Genomic DNA, 23117 nt, shown 5'->3' on the forward strand with positions numbered 1-23117 from the left:
CACTTGGAGGGGTACATCACGTATTCAGATATACGTACCACCAAAAAATACATGTACTAAAAAAAATATAAAACAAATTTTCGGCTTACGGCAAGGCAGCAGATTAAAATAATAATAAACTTCACTTATTCCACCATTTCAAATAATATGTTTCCACCTCAGAACGTACTTGTTTAAAATCGGCATTCTAAGAAACCATTTTCTAGGCTAAGAACTACGCAAGACCTGATTCCAAATTAAATCTATTTAAACCGGATACGTAGGCAATCCATGATTCGGTCCAACCAATTTGCAAAAATATTAAAGCCTATAGAATAACAAGAATAAAAAATAGAGTCCCTTATTGAAATTTAATTACTTGCAACCCAAGTCGAAAGAAAAATTTAAGTCAAAGGAAGAATCCAAGTCATCAAGATGCCAAAACGGGCACACATCGAAAAGTAATAAGGGCACGTACCCTTGCCAGAAGGAGCACTCACACTCCTAGGCACTTAGCCAAGACTCAAAAGATCGCTTTGCCTGAATTGAATGGGGGCTAGCGCAAGCGTCCATGACCTCTAAAGTACTCGACTTGACCCTCCCTAAAGCGAACTAACTCACTTAAAGACTTTCTTTCACCACTAGACATAGTCGTTCGCTTAAAGACCTTCTTTCACCACTAGACACAGTCATAATCGCCAACAAGTAGTAAAGGCAGTAAGCTTGCAATAAAGAGGATTGTTCTACGGCGTCGCCCCATCGTTCCTTCGAACTCAGGGCACCCGTTCATGGTAATTCAAATGCTTGTGAATCCCCTTTGAAAAAAATCAGACATTGTCAATAGGACTTGGCACTTAACCAAGGCTCACCCTACTCAGACATATGACACGGGCATCTAAAATCGAAATCAGAAAGCATCATTAATGAGAAGACATAACAGCAACTGGGGGCTAAAAATTGAAATGAAAGAGCTAGGGAAAGAACTAAATATACCTTGACCTTTTGTACGGACATACACCAAGTAAATCTAAGTCAATTTGAAAACGGTTTATATTCCCGCAATTCTGGAAAAAATGGCCCTAAAAGCCTAAAGCATATGCCAAACGGGCACAAGTATATCTTGACGCCTGCACCCTGGCTTCCAGCAAATCCTTAGACAACATTCCAAAAGAACGTAACAGTATTTATATTCACTCATGTAATCCTGAATGAACCCTTCTATAAGTCAACTTACTTAGGACACTTTGGATTGTACACAGTAGGACTCGGATTTTAAATAATTTTCAAATGATTTTCAAAAGACTTCTTCGCACATAATAAAGTGTCGTTGGTTTAAGCTAAGTATGCGTTTATCTCCATGTTGCAAGTGAGCCAAAAGGATTTCTAAAAATGATTATGGGTAAAGAAAGGCACCTAGCTTTTAGTCAAGGCACACTTCAACATGTGACTACCTTAACCATGGAAATGTCGCACAATACAACATTTACAAGAGAAGTAGCAAATCACTACTCGAACGTACCTCGCACTAAACGAGTCTGGTTCAAACTATTCATGATACATGTCACCATGAATACATAAAAACGTATGCCAAGCATTATAGCACCAAGCCAATCCCGTAGCTACAATTGGGGGCTTGAGAAAAACACTCTAAAAATGCTCGAAATGACGATTTTATCGCAAATTCTCGACACTTATGCTATACATACGTCATAGGGGCACAATCCTAAGCTTTAATCGTGTAAAACGAACCTTAAAATGGCTACAACCCCTCCCAAATTCTAAATCACTACTTAGAATATATAAAGTCACCCCACTATCAAGGGTAACTGAAAATCGCGAGTCACCAAAACTCCGACCAAACCAATGCACATAACGCTCGCCCTATAAAGCGCCCGTTACACAGTCTACATCATTCCAAAGCAAAAGAAAAAATCAAGAAAGAAAAAACTGTCAAAATTCTGCCCAGAAATCATTTTCAACGCCCAGAGCTGGGCGCCGATATCTTTAACGCCCCAGCCTGGGCGCTGAATCTTTCTGCTTGTCAAATTTTGCCCAGATATAAAAACAAGAAAGAAACATCTATGAATCCTCGCATCAAACGAAGTAATAAGCCGTGCAAACCCACGCAGAAGATGCTACACTTGTCCGAGCACCTGAACGAGGCGTGATGAAGTACTCCAATGCAAAAAATAATAATGATATCCCAACACCTGGAGAAATGTTCTAATACATGTTGTTAGGCCACACAAGCCTACGTTGCACCGTAAGTTCAACCATCCCACAGTACAAGTCTAAAAAAAAAGTGGAAGGCATATCGCACTAATGCGGGCACGACCAAGAGCATGTGTAAAAGAGGCCAAGACTACTTATCCCCCAAATTCAAAATGCAAGCCCCACGACTCCTACATTAAGGATTAAAGGTAGCGAAATATTACCACGGAAGGGATAGCTCGCACCTACACGAGCGGAACCCCAAGGCATCTTTCTCGAAAGAACCTACAAAAATCGTACGCCAAAAGGAAGCATCCCAACATGCATACTTGGGGGCTCCAAGCTACGAAACAACCATAGCAAAATAAAAAAAATCTCGAAGCAAATGTTTGAACAATCGAAAGGGTACGATGTTTGAGCCCACTTCATGAATGGGCCTGAACTCTATCAAGCTTCTAAGAAAACTATTCAAAATTAGTCATTGCAGAAAAAAAAAATATATATATATATATATGATTCAAGCAAACTGATTAATGGACCGCACACAACGGCCATTCTATGAACGCTCGTTCGCACATACATATCATCATTTTAAGTATCGAACATTCACGAATGCGTTCAAAAGGAAAAAATATACAACAACAAGAGCGGTCAAAGTCTTACGCCTCAAGGTATGTTCCTCGGGCCATATAGACTCGCCCAACTATCGCAATAATTGTACGCCTTAAGAGCAACAGTTCCTTAAAATAATCGCCCCAAAGCGACAAGCACCGTAGTCCACCAATCGGCTACGGCTTCTCAAGAAAATCATCACGTTCTAAAAATAAAGAAAAAACAAAAGAGAAGAGAATACATAGAACTTCCAAGTGAAATAAACGAATGAACAAGAGGCCAACTGTGTCATCAAAAGACCAGCCCAAACAACACTTTCAACGCCCCACCTGGGCGTGAATTATTTCAACGCCCAGGCCTGGGCACCAAAAATGAACCCAGGCTCAAAAAAGGCCCTAACTTCTATTGGGCCCTGCCGCATCCATTCGACTCGAAAATTGCCGATTTCCTTACTGAAAGTCGCACCTCACGACTTTGTCAAGAGTAGCACACCACTACAAAGATCGCTCGCACTTACGAGTACAATCCCAAACATGATCAAGGACATCACAAATTGCGTATCCCCAAGGAACCCCTTTGACAAGAAATGACCGTCAAGCACGAATGCTTGGGGGCTCGAAAGAAAATATATATTTCAAAAGAGAGTATGCAAAGTTAAAACAATATTCCCAGACTACGTTGTACGAAGTCCCGTGTTTGGATGTCTAAAAAAATAAAACCAGTTTACGACCTCAAGACAAAGGTCGCCGTTGATACTTATACATAGTCCCCTAATCAAGGACCCAGGTAGTGGAAAAATTGAGCCGAAAAGACTAGCACAAAACCATGAAAAGGTGATGACCACGAGACTATGGTCCATCTAAGCACATTGTCAACCCACATTCAGGTTGCAACTAAATCCGAGCATCCCTCGGAAGAATTCGCTCCTATAAGAATGAATAAAAAGAAATTCTCAAAAGAAATCACAAGAAAAAGAATGAAATAGGGACTTGCCCACCTCAATCAGGCAAGATCGCGGCACGCAAATCCCAAATTGAAAAAACGAATTCAGGGACGTCCACCCTCAGCGGACAGGGCTCGCCCACCCTCAACAGGCGGGGTCTGCGTCACTAGCCGCACAGGTCCTCGGTTTTCGAAAAATAAAGTCTTCAAATTTAAAATAGGTTCGCCATCTTCAGCCGGCGGGGTCTACGTCACAAACCACGTAGGTCCTTATTTTCAAAAAGCACAAACAAATTTCAAAACAGATTTGTCCAATTCTATCGGACGGGGTGTCCACCCTTAGCGGACAGGTTCGCCATCTTCAGCCGGCGGGGTCTACGTCACAAACCGCGTAGGTCCTTATTTTCAAAACATCAAAACAGATTCGTCCACTTCTATCGGACAGGGCGTCCACCCTCAGCGGACAGGCTCGCCATCTTCAGCTGGCGGGGTCTGCGTCACTAACCGCGCAGGTCCTTAGTCGCTGCAGCGATAACTTTTTCTGGTTTTCCCTTTTTCCAAAAATTAAAGGATTGGTTTTCCGTTTTTCCAAAAAAGAACGATGTGTTGGATTTTCCTTCGTTTTACGTCCCATAAAAACAAGGGGGTTTTCTCGTTTAGCTAACCCTAAAAATGAGAATCGTTAAAAACATTTTTACCTCGTGATTGGGCTTGGCCAGGCCCAATTTCACTTTATAGCTTTGATTTCGAAAACATCTGTAGCTACTCCCAATGACAAAGTGAGGGAGTTTCTACGCCTCTTTAGATACTTCCAATGACAAAGTGAGGGAGTTTCTATACTATCCGTTGACAAATCCCAATGACACGTGAGGGATATGTCGACACTTCAAGTGATGACCCTTAAGTCAAATGTTATCACTCGGGGGCTCGTGAGACCCTCGCAAAACAGGTCACCATGACTTGTGTGACGCACTCCGTCTAATACTATGACCATCGTCTTACTCCAAGACTCAGTCAAAGTGGGGGCTAACTGTAGACACCTACTTTTGTCCCCATTCCCGAAAGGGAAGGTTCGATGATGAGAACATAAATCTCCACTTGACAACGCATCTCCTATATAATAACGGATCTCAATTCCTCTTTTCATTTCACCCGAAACCTGCTATTTATAGAAACCTTCTATTTATGGAAACCTTCTAAAAATAGTAACTGCTGTAATGGGTAGTTGTTAAAAGTGGCAAGTCATAAAAGATAGAAACCTGTCAGAATTAGGTGTTGCACTTCAACATAAATCCTAAATGAGATAGAAATTGCGAGAGAATCCTATTCCTAATACGATTCGAAAATAAGAGTTACGTATTAATTAAAATCCTAACGAGCCTAGAGTTCGTAACGGGCCCAGATGCATTCCATCATAAAATGAATACGCACTAAAAGACTCGATTAAAGTCTCATACACTCTGGATTCTAAGAATCCTAATCTGAAAAAGAAACGGCCTAGACCCTATTTTCAACGCCTGGCTCTGGGCGCCCAAATCTTCGGCGCCCAGCCCTGGGCGCTGAAATTACCTGGGACGTGTTCTTTCCTAATTTCTCGTGGATTAGAGTTCTACAATTCTATCTTTCCACGAACTCTTTTCTATAAATAAGGCCCTAAGTTCGACGTGAAAACACAGCACACAATTATTATTCTGAGTATTGACTCTAAACACCTAAGCCTAAGCCTCACGCTGCAAAACTGATCACGCGTTCTGTCGCAATCGATCCAAAAATCGAATAGAACGTATCCTGTCCTATAATTTGAGATTCGTTAAATAAAAGGAGAAATAGCAAAGTCAAAGTGGTTAGTTTTCTGAGAACCGTGACGCACCTCTCAAGGGTGCGTCGTAATGTGCCCCTCCGCATGGTTTAATTGCTTTCCTCGCCCTTTGATGAACTGTTAAACTAATTAAATCTGATTGTTCTATCACGCCTAATAAAGATAATATGTTGGGAAATTGGATTATCATGCTAGGTCCCTTAAAACAATCTAAATTAGATAATCGCGATCGATCTAGTATTATATGTTGCATATTGTTAAAATCAACTCAGATTAGTTTAATAGTTAACGTATGTCCCATCAATTATTTATGCTGAGCTAGTAAGGATATCCTGCCTCTGGAGTTATCGAAGAGCGAGTACTCATCTCGGTAGTTACAGTCCCCCGAACCCTCAATCTCTACCTTGCGGGTGTATGTTGAGAGATCCCCACCCCAGGGATCACAAGGGAACCTACGGCCGTCGTGGTCAAACATAATTGCACTCCCTTTATGTTACGATAACCGGGTTTTGTCAGTTTTTCTCATTGTCGTTAAAAACTGAATGGCGACTCCTATATTACTAGTCAATTGGGTGTAAACTCACAGGAAATCCAATTACACTTGATTTGATAAAAAGAAACGTCACACCCACGAGGGACAAGGTCACGCATTAGCCTCGTGCTTTTTCGACCCCCTCACAGATGGCATCTGTATTTTCCGCCCTTGAAGGACAAGGTACATGGGTATTGGAGGATTTGCCGGAAGAAAATAAAGCATTAGAAAGCAAATGGGTGTATACAAGAAACGAGACGAGGATGGGAATCTGATAAGATTAAAAGCTCGATTGGTAGGTCTTGGAAATCATCAGGTAGAAGGCTTGGATTACAATGAAACGTTTTCTCCTGTTGCAAAAATGTCTACAGTACGGACGTTTTTAGCAATCTCTGCAGTCAAAGAGTGGGAGGTTCATCAGATGGATGTACATATTGCTTTTCTACAAATAATACCTCATGGTTTTCATGCAAATAATACATCCAACGTTTGCAAGATGAAGAAATATTTGTATGGTTTGAAACAGGCTCCACGGTGTTGGTTCGAGAAATTGTCCATAGCTTTGAAAAAGTATGGTTTTAAACAATCATACTCTGACTATTCTTTATTTACACTTTCGAAGGGTGAATTGCAGTTGAATTTGTTAGTATATGTGGATGATATGTTAATTGCAAGAAATAATATCTTTGCATTGAATGCTTTAAGGCCTATTTAAGTCAATGTTTCAAGATGAAGGACTTGGGGGCTCTTAAATATTTCCTTTGTTTGGAAATAGCACGCAATAAGGAGAGATTTTATGTATGTCAACGGAAGTACGCGTTGGATATTATTTCGGAGATTGGGCTACTTGGAGCAAAACTTGCAAATTTTCTGATGGAGCAAAGTCACAAGTTAGCACTTGCAGATGGGAAGGATCTTGAGGATGAAGAGAAATATAGGCGCCTAGTAAGGCGTCTCATATACGCATCCGTGATTAGGCGTAACTTGGCATATTTGGTGTGAAGGAAATAATGCCCTTGGTCCAAGTATGCATTCTATGTTAAGTCTAATAAGTGCAGTTCAGTATTAATTAACAAGTTAATAATTCAGTGAGATCAAGTGAGCTGAATGCCTAGCTAGAGGCCGCTTCAGTTCAAGTGGAATTAATGATATTAATCCACAGCTTACTCTTGACTGAACCCGTAGGGTCACACAAATAGTGCCTAAACGGATCAAGTATTTAATGGCATTAAATACTCCATCTATGGATATTCGGAATCGACGGATCTTGGTTTCAGTGGGAGCTGAGATCGTCACAAACAAGAAATGAGTACTCCGGAAACGATGATATTGCCGGAAACGGAAATATGGATCGTATCGAAAATATAAATATTATCCAAGTCGTAGATGTTGCAGGAAACGGAAACATGGTACGTATCGGAAAATATTATCGGAAATGGAAATATTGCCGGAATCGGAAATATTGCCGGAAACGGAAATATTGTCAGAATCGGAAATATTATCGGAATCGGAAAAAGTTCCGGAAACGGAAATATTAAATATTTTTTCGAAACGGAAATTAATTCCGGAATCGGAAATATTAAATATTGTTCGTATCGGAAATGAATTCCGGAACCGGGAATTTAATCGGAAGCGTATCGTACGAATAAGCATCGGACGAGGCCTGCCGGACGAAGGCCCAGCACGAAGCCAGGCCATCGCCCAGCAAGCCAAGCGCGCCACACAAACAGCCAAGGCCACGCCAGGCCCAGCGCAAGGCCAGGCCCAGCAGGCCGTGGCAGCGCGCACAGCGCGCGCAGCAATGGGCTGCGAGCTGTGCTGCTGCTCGCGTGGGCTTGCGGCTCGCGTGGGCCGAGCAGCCGTGTGGGCTATGCGCGGGCATGGCCTGCACGCTCGTAGGTCATGCTCGTGTAGAGTTTGTGTTCACATACAAAACCTAAATTGTAATAGGATTTGTTTGATGATTAAATTCCTAATCCTAAAAGGATAAATATTAATTAATTAGAGTCCTACTAGGATTCTAGTTTGACTAATTAGTATCCTAATAGGATTCCAGTTCCTTTTCCATACCTCTATAAATAAGGGCCTAGGGTCATTATTTGCAGGACGATTGAAGTATTCAAAGGGTAAGTTTTTGAAATAAAATTAGCCATACACTTGCAAACACTAGCCGAAAATCCTAGCAACCTTAAGGGCAATTCTAGTTGGTCCAACTTGAGGCGGATCCGGACGTACTGTGGACTATCTACGGAGGGACGACATTTGGAGTCCTAAAGACTTGTTCTTGTTCGGTTCGGGCGCAGCTAGGGAAGGCACGCTACAACATGTATGCATCAATTCTATGCTAAATGATTATGTGAATATAATATGCTTTCCTGGCTTTATGGTTTTTCCGCATGATTTATGAATTGTCATATGTATCATAACCTAACAGTGGTATCACGAGCCTCTTATTATTTTCATAATCTAAATTGCATAAACATGGTTAAATATTACAAATTTGCAAGAATTAAAAGGGGTGATTAATTTTCGTAATTGTTAATTAATTGCAAATTGCGTTTATTTAATTATACGTACGCAGTTTTTCGGCAGTTTCTTCGTTACTCATCCAAATCGAGTGATTTTTGTGTCAATTCCGCATGTAAAAGGCATTCTAAAATTTTGACAAAAATAGTAATTTTCGGCCGAACCCAGAATTCTCAAATTCGAAGCCTAACTATGACTTTTCGGAGGTTTTAGTTTTTCGAATGCAAAATTTCGTAAATTTAAGATGTTAAATTAAATATTTGCGATTCTTGTTGATAAATCTTGAATTTTTTATTGACCTACTGTATATGTTTAACAAGTTTGAATGCCTAGCCTTGTTAATTATGCAACCTAATTTGTAATTATGATTAATTTGTTGAAAATTGACATAATTTAGAATTAATTTGATTTTCATAATTAGTTATAATTTAATTAGAGACCTATGATTAAAAACCACCATAAAAATTGTAAATTTATGTTAAATTTTAAATTTTTATGACCTAGACTTGAATCCATGTTAATCGGAAATCAATTAAATAATAAATTTTCGATTTTTCGCCCTAAAATTATGAAATTAATATTATTTATTAATTTGTCATTAATTTTGAATATTAATTTTTAATTTTTATGCGATTCGCTCATATAACTTGCACGCACAAAGCAATGGACGCTACGTGTTACCCTTAATGGGTGTTGTATAGTGCGGGCGTGCGACGACGAGCAAGGGAGCTCGTCGCCCATGCGGTACGAATGCAGCGAGCAAGGGCATGGTGCACGAGCACAAGGCAGCAGCTCTGCCTTGTGTCGTAGGCTGTGAGCAATGGGCGTATGGGCAAGGGCGAGAGCAAGGCACGAGCAGTCGCGTGTGGGCAGCAAGCGTGCTGCGCCACAGCGCGCACTGCCTCGCGCAAGCATGCGGATCCTCGCGCGCAACGAGCGCAAGCTCGCGTGCCACGAGCGCTACGCACAGCGTCGATGGCTCGCGCGCAGCGAGCGTCAGCTTGCATACTGCTGCCTCGTGCGATGAGCGCAAGCTCGCGTGCGAGAAAAGCAGGCGCGCAGCGAGCGATTGCTCGCATGGATCGAGCGCTGGCAAGCGAGCGCAGCGAGCGATGGCTCGCGTGCAGCGAGCGCTGGCGCGTGCAGCGAGCGCTGGCGCGCGCAGCGAGCACCAGCTCGCGTGTTCGATTGATGCCTTGCGATGGTGAGCAGCAGCAATGCGACGCAGCGCATGGGCTGCGGGCACATGGCCAGCAATGGCTGTATGCGTGTAGCCCGTGGGCGTGCGTTGCGTGGGATTGTTGCGTTGCGATTAGATCGTTTTGAAATTTTAATTTGAAATTTTCAGTTTACGTAATTTTAATTAATTTTAAAATTAATAATTTAAATTATTTTCTTGGATTTTAATTTTGAATATTGTAATTATAATAAATTTTATTTATTCTAATTATTTTACTAAAATTAAAATCATGAATTAATTTAAATACGACTGAAATTAAATTAAACTTTTTGGATTCAATTATAAATTTATATGAGCTTTAAATTTTAATTAAATTTGTATGTTTCCGGTTAGACTAGAAATACATTTTTATGTTTAAAATTAGTAAAGCATATGAATTTATTGGTTTAAGTGGGAGCATTTTTAGTCATAAACTCTTGATTAGGTCTACAAATCCTTAAGGTTAAAACAACTTGATTAGAATTAATAAGGACTGAATAATTTGTAGATTATTGGTGCCCTTGATTAATTGCTGCAAATGTTTATGTGATGCATAATGTGTTTTACTAACCAGTTATGTGGGCCATTCATGATAATGAATGGGTGAATGGTATAAATTGTATATGTACTGTTTTGCAGGTTATGAAGTGACTAGTATGGCCCAAATAGGATAGAAAATATGATCTGCGTACCATTAATTTGAATGTAATTGGTCTAAAGTACCAAAGTTGTTTTTCAATTCAAATATGGTCTGCGTACCATCAAATAGTTGTAATTAGTTTTAATTATAGCTTATTCTATTTGAAGAAAATGGTGCCTCCCACGGAGATTTTCAAGACGGACTTTGAAGTTGAAGCTTCAAGATGAAGTCGGGCCATACTAGATCACATTTATCTTATGCATGTTTTAAGTTATTTATTGCTTTTAAATATGTCTTAAAATGCATGAGATCAAAGCTTGATTATGTTGCATGATTAAGGATTTTAGTTCACTTAAAATCTAACCAACATAGTAAGAGCCTTAAGTTCCAAACTTAAAAATTGAGTTAAAAGGTGCCATGCCAAAATATAGACTTGCTTGGATATCCTTTACATCAATCTAGTAATAGTTTTCGCTTAGCGAGGTGTTACTTATTGGTCCTAAAGGGGCAAGGTACACAAATAATTGTGAGTACATGTTGGTTTTGGTGAAACTCAACGATATAAGTAAGGAGTCCTTTTATATCGTGGCAAAATCGATAGGTTTACCTAATAAGTTCTTAGACGTGCCTATCAACCAAGAATAGTTTCTAGACTATTAGCAAAAGGCTTTTGCTTACCTAAAATGTTTTAGGATTAAGTCGACAAACTGTGCTTAGTTCTTCAATGATTTTAGGATCTTGGAATCATTTTATTCACACCTGCCGGAACACATAATTCGAATAAAATGCTAATGACTTGTTTAAATTGCATGATTGCTTTCATATTCAAGTTATTATTCATGATAAATGTTTAGACTTTGCATGCTTCAATGAATGTTTTAATTATTGTTTATAATTAAATATCTTGCACTGCGGTAAATCCTTTTAGAAAGGTAACAGTAAATTTCCTCGATTGGTAGTAAATCCAAGAACGATTCACGGAAATGAGAGAAAATGAGCAATTTAAAATGTACGTTTCTTTTAGCGACTTTTGTGGTTGTTTTCGAATATCATAATCGAATGGTAAACCAATTGGTGCTTGTGAATTCAAAATACAATGTAGTTTTGAGATCATAAAGAATTGAGTTTAAACGCTCAGCTTTACCAATGGTTAACAACCTAAAATCTTTTGTCCATTTAATTCTCGAATGAGTCTAGTCCCTAGACATTCGAATAGATCGATGCTTAGAGAACTTTAGAAGCTTCTAGTAAGATCATCTAGTTGAAACAAAATATTCAACATAAATTAAAATGGTAAAGAACCATGTTGGTAACATTGGACATGTCTAACGAAGTATAAAAGTCAACACTAAAGAATTCAATTCTTAAGACTATAAGAAAGGGTACAAGAAATAGGAAAACAAAGGAACAAATGAAAGGAATTTACGATTCCGGTTCTACCTATAAGTTTATGTTTAAAGAGTAGTGACCTAGCAATCAAACTTCCTTGGTATCATATACCGCTTGAGGTTCTTACTTCGGTAATAACTCAAACAATGGAAGCTAGGCTACACTAATGGCCTACAAGTGGGAAATGAAGCATGGCAATGCTACATTAGTTGTAGGGTCATATAGTTTGTTTTAAGTCCTTTCAAAGGCTGGAACTTAATGGCTATTTTGTTCCATAATCAGCATACCTAAATTTCTGTTTTCAAACACAGAAAGACACACATTCAAGAAAAACAAAAACAATGTTTGTTTGTTTATTTGAATGAAATGGTCAATTACGGGTTGAGTCAATATGCTTGATTAAAACAAACAACTCTTTAACAAATAAGAACTTTACTAGGTTCAAATCAACCCCTTGATTTGAGTTCCACTAATCTTTAGCATTGTTTCTTAGACCATATCAACAAGTTAACATTCATAAGCTCTATTTTAATGGACTTTTGAAAGTTAATTGATTTCTAGATCAATTTAAGACAACTAGTCTTACTTGTTGAAAGTAACAAAAGATATGAACTATTGTTAGAACGCCTAGACAATAGAGTTCAAAGCTAAAGATAGGTTTTATGACTTTATTATTTCACACAGATTTGAGTGAATATAGGTTTATTTACTCAAAGTGATATAAGTTTGAATCTGTTTGGCTAGTTCAAAGATTCAGAAGTATAAAATCCACTTGGCAAGAAATCATAAAGATCTAGGTTAGATCATGATTGATGATTACTTGAGACCAAATATGATCATCAATGATTGTGTGTTGTAATTTCACAATCTAGCTCCATAAGATATGGCATATCTACGTTGGAATGATCGAAGTCAATTAGTACTTGATTCGATCAATGATGAATCATAAAGACTTTTCCTATAATTTCTAAAACAAAATGCTCAACTACCACCAAACTAAACCAAATTCGTCAAAGCTATTGAAAAGTAATTTCAGAATAACTTTTCATAAAATATATCTAGAGTGTTGCAAAACTCAGTGGGAGCTTAGTGTTTGTCATTCGACAAACTAAGGCCCAAGTATAGATATATGTTTCATTGTGATTTATTCAAATGAGACACAAGGGTATTGTTTCTACCACGAATTTTTGAGAACATAATGTTTGTTTGCTCGAAATAATGTCCTTTTGGAGATTCGTTTCCAAAATGACAAGTGGGAGAAAATAGACCTCGAAAGTCTTCGAGGCGAACAACAAACATAAACGGACAATCTGGAGGATTTTCGAAGTTCTTTAGAAAATCCGAACACGTATTCTTTAAGGACTTTAGAAGTGGCTTTTAAAGAATAGACATCTCTTAGAAGACTTTAAGAGTACTTCAAGGAGAACAGAATATTCAAAGGACTTTCAAGTGGCTATTGATATTCTATTGTTTGATGTTCTATACCCAAGTAGGCATAGAGTTCAAGTCACTGAAACTATGAGATTCTTCTATTAGATAGTGAAGAAACACGGAGTTCAGGTCACTGAAGGTATGCAATTTTTCTATTAGATAGTGAAGAAACCTACAACTTGCAGTCAAACTATTATGTAGATTAATGAGTTTGTGACCTGTAAGAAAGCTATGACGAAACCCAGATTCCCTAAAATGGTTAGAGGCCATATATAGACTCAAATGTTTTAAATGGTTAGAGGCCATAAAACATACTCAATGTTTTGATGACAAAATTGAAATTTTGTTGATTTGCAAGAATAGTTTCACACCTATTGGTTGCAAGTTTGTTTTAAGGATAAAAACCATCAAACATGAAATTGTGTTCACACACAAAGCTAGATTAGTTGCTAAAGGTTACAAGCAAATTCACGGCGTGGATTGTGTTGAAACCTCATGCATAATCGTAATGCTCAAGTCTATAATTCAAGCAATGATTGCATATTGGTAAATATGGCAATTGGATGACAAAACGTATTCCTCAATCAAATGATGGAAGAAACTATGTACATGGAATGTCATAGGATTTGTGGATCCAAATAAATGCTTGTAAAGAAAGCTAGCTTACGAAATCTAAGTACAGATTTAAGCAAGCAATTGGGAGTTGGAACTGTATTTTAGTGAAGCTAATAAGTATTTTAGTTTCATAAAATGTACATGATTCTTATAGATATATAAGAAGTTTAGTGGGAGTACATAAAACTTAATTGGTCCTATGTGTATCACACACATATCTCTCTATTGTGAAATAACATTCAAATGCTAATGACTTAGATTTGAAATTATTCATCAATGACGGACCAAGGCGAAACTTAGTTCATACTGGGTACTAAGATCTATTTACAAAGATCTTATAATATTGTTTTGGATTAAGTAATGGCATTTACTAAATCAAACACGAAAGACTCCATTGGAGATATTCGACCCATGTGAATAATCTAAGTAATGAATGTTTGAACTATGTATAAGCATTTACTAAGTTAAACATCAAAGGATCTAAGTAAGATTCTTAACCTATATTATATGTCAAAGAATTTAGCTGGATTTAGTATCTACTGAAACTAGATGAGCTAAAGTTACATGAATAGAATTCAATTGGGAATTATTCTGCAAAAGAATTTATCATGTATGATATAATATGAGGATCGCCAAAAACGTATCGTATGACTTTAGGCATGACGAACATATATCAATCTCTATTGATCTAAGTGAAGATCAACTATATTGAGATCAAGAATACTTATGGTACTTGAAAAGGTACATAGGAATAGTTCTTGATTCAAGGAAATAAAGATATGCTAAATATTGATGCTACATGCATAAACACTAGCAAAGGATCAAGCAAGACCCTTTGGAGTTAACCATTGATAAGGACGAGCTATAGAGCATCGTGTTTTAAAATGGCAACATGGATTGGAGACCATGAGTTGTTGCGTGGGATATTAAAATATTAATGTTCTAAGATACAGCTGGAAAGTATTCCACATATCTGTGAACTGCTTGGATAAGTAATTCCAAACAAAGCATCACTAGCAACCTAAACAGTTGAAGTAAAAGTACTTATTGCCTAAGAAGCAATAAAACAGAGTTGTTTATATTAATGAGTTCTTCATTGAACTTGGGAAGATCACATGTCTGCTGACTTGATGGTTCTTCATTGCAAAATGCGTAGAACCACTATCGAAGTAAGAAAGACTAGATCACAAAATAAACATACTCAAAAGATCTTATCATCTATCTCGAAGAACATTCGATGAAAAGGATATTAAGATTGGCAAAGCATGATAACTAAACCTATGCAACAAGTGAGAAACAACACTCACATTGTGGCACTGGAAATCAAGCATAGCTTTGAAATTCCATGAACTGTTTTAAAGATGGGTTTGAGGCCCATGGTTGTAAAACATTGGGGTTGAACATTTATCATATATGAAATGTATTTTCATATTCCATTTAATCTTGGTTTAGTATTAAATGATGAGTCCCTTCAATTTGACGATATATTCAAGATAGACTGTCAGGACCAGTCCTGTGACTAAGAAATGTCTATCAAGTGAACTTGAATGTCAAAAGTTGAAAATGGTCCCTGGTCGGAGTTTTCTATAAAATTGGACGCATAGAAAACGTTAGACGACTAGAATGCAAGATGACTAGTAGTTCTGTTTCTTGAATTATGTGGACATGGCAATGTCATAATCATTTGCATAGATACTTACTTTGGGAAGACTAGTATCGGACAGACCTATGAAACTTTACTGTAAGAGATAAAAATCTGTCATAAGTAAATTTCATTAAATTATTAGACACTAAATCCTCAATACCTGAGTGATTTGAGATTACTTGTTTGAGAAATGGTTTCTTTGACGTTGACCAACCGTCGCACCGTAAAAGGAGGCTATAAAGGCAACGCTCAGGTAATCACCTATCAAACGAAGTCTAATCTCAAGATCGCAAGATTGGGATTGTCCTCCCATAAATCGGGATGAGATGCTTAAAAGTTGTACAAGGCCAGTCGGAGAGCTAGAAACTGTGAAATGCATGGCCGTGCTCGGATGAATCATAGGCTATGATTATCTGTTTATTTGATCAGTTGAACTCTGAAACCGAGGAACAACTCTGGACATAATAAGGATGACAACTCTTACCTTATGTTCAAGAGCAAGCATCGAGTGACAAAGGAATTAGGAAATGCACACTTGTCCCTAAGAACAAGTGGGAGACTGAAGGAAATAATGCCCTTGGTCCAAGTATGCATTCTATGTTAAGTCTAATAAGTGCGGTTCAGTATTAATTGACAAGTTAATAATTCAGTGAGATCAAGTGAGCTGAATGCCTAGCTAGAGGCCGCTTCAGTTCAAATGGAATTAATGATATTAATCCACAGCTTACTCTTGACTGAACCCGTAGGGTCACACAAATAGTGCGTAAACGGATCAAGTATTTAATGGCATTAAATACTCCATCTATGGATATTCGGAATCGACGGATCTTGGTTTCAGTGGGAGCTGAGATCGTCACAAGCAAGAAATGAATACTCCGGAAACGATGATATTGCCGGAAACGGAAATATGGATCGTATCGGAAATATAAATATTATCCAAGTCGTAGATGTTGCCGGAAACGGAAACATGGTACGTATCGGAAAATATTATCGGAAATGGAAATATTGTCGGAATCGGAAATATTGCCGGAAACGGAAATATTGTCAGAATCGGAAATATTATCGGAATCGGAAAAAGTTCCGGAAACGGAAATATTAAATATTTGTTCGAAACAAAAATTAATTCCGGAATCGGAAATATTAAATATTGTTCGTATCGGAAATGACTTCCGGAACCGGGAATTTAATCGGAAGCGTATCGTACGAATAAGCATCGGACGAGACCTGCCGGACGAAGGCCCAGCACGAAGCCAGGCCATCGCCCAGCAAGCCAAGCGCGCCACACAAACAGCCAAGGCCACGCCAGGCCCAGCGCAAGGCCAGGCCCAGCAGGCCGTGGCAGCGCGCACAGCGCGCGCAGCAATGGGCTGCGAGCTGTGCTGCTGCTCGCGTGGGCTTGCGGCTCGCGTGGGCCGAGCAGCCGTGTGGGCTGTGCGCGGGCATGGCCTGCACGCTCGTAGGTCATGCTCGTGTAGAGTTTGTGTTCACATACGAAACCTAAATTGTAATAGGATTTGTTTGATGATTAAATTCCTAATCCTAAAAGGATAAATATTAATTAATTAGAGTCCTACTAGGATTCTAGTTTAACTAATTAGTATCCTAATAGGATTCCAGTTCCTTTTCCATACCTCTATAAATAAGGGCCTAGGGTCATTATTTGCAGGACGATTGAAGTATTCAAAGGGTAAGTTTTTGAAATAAAATTAGCCATACACTTGCAAACACTAGCCGAAAATCCTAGCAACCTTAAGGGCGATTCTAGTTGGTCCAACTTGAGGCGGATCCGGACGTACTGTGGACTATCTACGGAGGGACGACATTTGGAGTCCTAAAGACTTGTTCTTGTTCGGTTCGGGCGCAGCTAGGGAAGGCACGCTACAACATGTATGCATCAATTCTACGCTAAATGATTATGTGAATATAATATGCTTTCCTGGCTTTATGGTTTTTCCGCATGATTTATGAATTGTCATATGTATCATAACCTAACATGGTGAACATTCTGTCCCAATTTATGCAAGCACCGAAAGAGGAGCATTGGGAAGCAACGTTGAGATTTGTTAGGTACTTGAAAAAGTGTCTAGGACAAGGTATTCTGTTGAGGACTGATAGTGCACTAAGACTGGAAGGATGGTGTGACTTAGATTGGGCTAGTTACCCGTTAACTCATCATTCGTTGACTGGATGGTTTGTATTACTTAGTCTTTCTCCTGTGTCTTGGAAGACTAAGAAGCAACACGTTCCTCGGCCGAAGCAGAGTATCGTTTGATAGCAGCTTTGACATTTGAGTTGAAATGTCTAAACAACTACTGCGAGATTTGGGAGTAGCACACGATAGGAAATGAGTGTGCTTTGTGATAGTCAGTCAGTACTTCACATTGCGCAGAATCCGGTATTTCATGAGCAGACAAAACTTATTGAGGCAGACTGTCACTTCGTTTGGGATCCGATCAAAGAGGGTATAATTAACCCTTCGTATGTGTCGACAAAGGTGCAATTAGCGGATATTTCACCAAAGCATTAGGGAAGGCACAATTTGAGTTTTTTCTTGGCAAGATGGGCATTCGAGATCTTCATACTCCACCTTGAGGGGGATGTTAAGATAGAACTATGGAAATAATTCTATTATATGGTATATACTAGTATTAGAGTTTCAATAGTATACGATTTCCTAAATACATGTTGGTATAGGTTTAGGAAACATATTGTACTATAAGTATTGGAAGCAGTTAATGAGAATACATGAGTTGAGATTATTTCACAATATCTATCAGTTTGCTGCAAAGAAACTTGATCTGGATAACACCATAAACACATCAAGCAAATTGATCCTTTACATTATTTGCCGCAAGTTACATATATATTATGTTTGACTTAGGAGTAGAAGCTGTAAGAAGAGGAGTCCATAACGATGTTTTGAAGCCCTTCGACTGTTGACGCCAGCATGATGAACACCCCAATATACATGACTGCAAATTAAACACATATATGAAATGCATGTTAATAAAAAGACTTAGTTCATCCAATGATCAACTAAAATATTGTGGAAATGAATACCCAATTGATGAGCCAAGAAACACTAAATCTCTTTGGTTTCTTGATGATGAGCCAAATGACACTAAGAAGCTGCAAAGATAGATGCCTCAGCAAATTTAAAGCTCTGTTTTATTTTTTAAAATAAATAATGTTGCAGGGTGGATAGAGAAGAAGGCTTGGTATGAAGAGCTTACAAAGTATGACGTTGGAGCAAAGCCGAATCCACCAAAGAAACCGAGAAGATCTCCAAAGAAAGGGAAGGTGACTCCAATAAATAGTGTAAATGTTGCAATGCAATTGTGGCCATTAGGGTCATGAATGAAAAATCCAGCATCTAGAGATAAGATGTAAAGATTAAATAAATTTCCAACGTAGATTGTTAGAGTAATGAGTCGAAGAGCAACTCCAGGTGGGAAATTTAGTCTCTTAATCATCAATCTCTCAAGCAAATCAAAGATGGGCATTGCATACACCTACAAACATTAATCTAAACTTTACCAAGTCAAAACTTAGTAGCTTTTATGTGGACATATTACCTAAAAAAGAAAATGATAACCTGATAGATGCCAATAACATGGATGACGACCATGAGGTTGGCAGAGGCGATAAGCCAAGGAGGCCTCTCGAGTCCTACTAGCAAATTATCATCTACATCTTGGCCAAATGCCCAGTAACCTATAAATGCTACTGGAAAATAGCAAATTGCATTGATGAAATAAGCACCTAAGGCGCCTTTCCACATTGGTATTTTTGATGGTTTCTCAGGACTGGATGGTATAGTGGCCTGAATTTCAAGTGCAACTGCATGCCCTGCATAAGCAAATGAGATATGACCAAGTGCATTGAAGACTCCAAACATGAAATCAATGTTTCTTGTGTGTTTGTAACCGTAGTTCACATTCTTAATACGACCTTTGGCCAAACAGCCTACCCAGGCTATGGTTGAGTAGCTGCAACATTCACTTTCAAGATCAATGAAATACGTTTATCAATATTAATAAATTGACATTCTATTATGTAATTATGTGTAATTACCTGAGTGACATAACAACAGCTGCTAAAGAAACCCAAGAAACAGAATTAAAGTTAGGGAGTTGAGAAAGGAAGAAATGGAGTGAACCAAAAATGATGATCCAATAAGACTGCTTAAGCCTAACACAGTTGGTGCATGCTATCTCCATGAACTTCTTAAGGCACTTCCCTCCAGTGACCATGTACACAATGTCACGTCCCACCTGAACAATTTGCTATTGACGGAGCACCACCCAAGCCCCGAGTCTAGGCCCAAACGCGTATTTACCAAGGTCATAGTACCGGTCAAACCGCGTCCCCGGAACACATTCATGCACCTCTATCATTTTCCACATTGTATTCAAAGTCATACACCATGATACTATCATAACCACTGTCCCTGGTCCCCTGTAATATACTAACATCAATCTATTCTCGTATTAACATTTACTTCCCGAGTTCCCAATTCAAGAATATGGAATACGTGGCTTTTCAAAATATTAAGTCTTTAAACTGATAAACTCACCGGGCCTAACGCAAGTCCGTACATGAGAAGAGACTAACCACATATAAGTCTGACGGGGTTCTATCCTAAAAGGCTAAAACCAATTGGTGATAGGTGGAATAGCCTACCAATCTTATATGTTAGTCAATTTCTCTCTATTTCTTCCACGTGGGACAATTAGTGTTAACTCACATGTGGGTTAATCTTGTCAACAAAAACACATGCAGTAATATAGCTAGGGGTACTTATTCACCCATCTAATGGTTATTGGTTGAACAATTTAGAACCGCTACCTCCCAATTTCTAGAGAAATATGTTTGAATATGTTTTTGCTAACTAAACAACATTTGCACTTCGAAGTAGTTATTGTGTCAATTGAACAGCAAATCATTCCTAGTACAATTTGAAAAGTGTCCAATACACTCTCTCAATCTAACTTTACCTGTCCTATTTGTCGAGTCTGGATCCTTTAGAGTTTTAATAAAACTCTACAGGGTAGTATTGTATCTAAACCATACATTTTAAAATCAATGGCTCATATTGATGAGTAAAAATAGGGGGAATTTTGGAAAGATAATATATGAACTATTAATTTTTCATTCAATGGTTGATATGCTCAAACTCTACCTTGTAGATTTATTTTAGAACTCTAGAGGATCCAAAATCCCATTTATCTGATTTTGTGAGAGATTCTTGGATTAAATAAAGCACGTAAAATTAGACCGACTAGACGTTTAGGGATGCTATTTGTTTTCTAAGCGGTGATAAAATAAAATACACCGTATATAGAATATTAAAGATGAATTTTCCATTTTAAATCATTTTTTTTGTTTATTTTAACAAGGATCGTAAATTAATTTTCTAAAGATGGAATATGGATGGAAATCATTTATATTGGAAAGAAAGGGAAACCATTTTCCTCCTTGGTTCCTTCTTCTCTCTTCCCATTAACCATCACTCAACTACTCCCCTGTTCCTTTTTCCAGTGTCTTTTTTCTAACATTTAAGGAATCAAATAGAGGAAATTTAGTTCGTAATTGTATTTTTCATAATAATATTTTCCATGAAAAATCATTTTCGTTGAATACATTTTCGACGAAACCAAACGGAGCCGTACTGAAACTAGATGGTAAACAAAAACAGAGTTAAGAAGCAAAGACATACCATCCCAAATAAGCCATGGCATAAGGGAGGCTTAGAATACCGGCACCGACCATGACGGTGGCAATATGCAGGGGCGGACCTATGTGGACCCCATAGGGTTCATAGGGACCCCCATTTTTTTGGAAAAAAATCAGAAAATATAATGGCTAGAATGATTATTCTATATTAGTGGTCCCAATATTGGAGAGAGAAAGTAATGAGACAAAAAGCTGGAGTAAATACGAAGTACATCAAATATGGATGACTATAAAGTATGGGAAAATGGGAATGCAAAAGAGTAAATAAAGGGATCTCACTGTCTCACAGCCTTGAATTGTCACTGTTTGTCAGCATTAATTTACTTGAAAATATGAAAAGAAAACTCAATTGAATAATGGTAAAGAGTAAAAAATTGTAAAGACTCACCGTGCTCCTTGCGAGTTGCGACGCCTAGTCATTCTAGATTATTTGCATCTCTAAATAAGTTATAAGTTATACATTCGTGTTTTTTTCATCTAATGTTAATTTACTACCCAATTTCATAAATGTGTACACACAACTATATAACAAAAGGTCTTGTGCGCACAAGGTGTACAATAAATTTATTGTACACCACGATAACTTTTACTCATTTTTTTGTAACTTTAACCTAGTTTGATTAATTTTTATATTAGTAAAAAAATTTGATAGATAAACATTTAAATGATTAATTTTATACATTATTAGTGATTTTGAAGAAATAAGTTTTATTAAAATGAAAAAAAATTCACTAAAAAATAGATAACTTTTACATATATAATCTTAACTTTTAAGCATGTTGAGTTAACTTTTACTCTGGTGTACAATATTTATTATACAACCCTTGTAAATAAGAATTTGTGACTATATAATATATGGAAAATGTGTTTTCTAAAGAAAGAAAATTTGCAATATATTGAAGTATTTCACAGGAAAGTAGGATACCCTGTGCGCTAAGTGCATAATCTTTCTAAGTAATACTACATGAACTTTGTAGTTGACCGACTACTGTTCGTTTTTTCATGTAAATTTATTGAGACATGCTTAAAGAACACATGCCTTTAAAATTTAAAAGTGCTTATGAGATAATACTATGAATATACAAAACACGGCTACAATACCTCTAAAAACTGTCATAGTTTTTCCGTTTATTCCATCTAAATAATTGTTACTTTGATTTTTGAATTAGATATATATGACTTATATAAAAAAATAATCAATAAAATTGCGTTACATTTTTGGACCCCCATTTTATAATTTCTGGGTCCGCCCCTGACAGTATGGATGGTTGAATACCACAATTTGGCTCGACGAGGAGGGCCGTTATCCTCGGACAATACTTCCTGTACAATTGTACATATAGTTAGTTTTTGGGTCAGAACTTTTAAGATTTTGTTGCATATATACCTATAGTGATACTAGCATGCATGCAAAGCCTGTCAGATTCATGCATTTAAATTGTTGAATAAATACATTTTAACATATAGTATGAATTTATTAGATATATGATTGTTATAACCATTGTCATACCGTAGGTTGAGCAGAAGTTGAAACCATTTGGAATGACCTTCAAAGAAATGAAAACAATGATGTGAAAGTGGCTAATTAAGAGTAATAATCATAATTAAGAAGCTGCTTTGCAAAAAGATTAGTGATTTGCATTAAAGAACCGTAAAAAAGGTAGTAGAGTGTTTTTTGAAAATTGGTAATCACTCAATTTAGGACAAGAAAGCTAATTTAAGCAGCCGAGTGTTGAATAAATCCAACTTATGGGCCTTGTGTCGTTTAGAATATATTTTGCCATTAAATATTTCTTTTAGTTGTGTGAGTTGATAAGAAAG

General features: G+C 37.7%; 1 protein-coding gene across 1 annotated transcript; it reads right to left on the reverse strand.

Annotated features, from left to right (window-relative positions):
• Nucleotides 1–18250: 18250 nt before the first annotated feature.
• On the reverse strand, nucleotides 18251–22833 carry LOC110790650 (lysine histidine transporter-like 6). Its single transcript, XM_056839458.1, is given in 8 exon segments — nucleotides 18251–18527; nucleotides 18612–18689; nucleotides 18794–19072; nucleotides 19156–19569; nucleotides 19571–20018; nucleotides 21280–21339; nucleotides 22552–22619; nucleotides 22807–22833. Coding segments are annotated over 8 exon segments (1464 nt in total). The 3' UTR covers nucleotides 18251–18437.
• Between the last annotated feature and the right edge of the window lie 284 nt (nucleotides 22834–23117).

The sequence above is a fragment of the Spinacia oleracea genome, chromosome 3 (genome assembly GCF_020520425.1).
Source record: "Spinacia oleracea cultivar Varoflay chromosome 3, BTI_SOV_V1, whole genome shotgun sequence".
Lineage (NCBI taxonomy): Eukaryota > Viridiplantae > Streptophyta > Magnoliopsida > Caryophyllales > Amaranthaceae > Spinacia > Spinacia oleracea.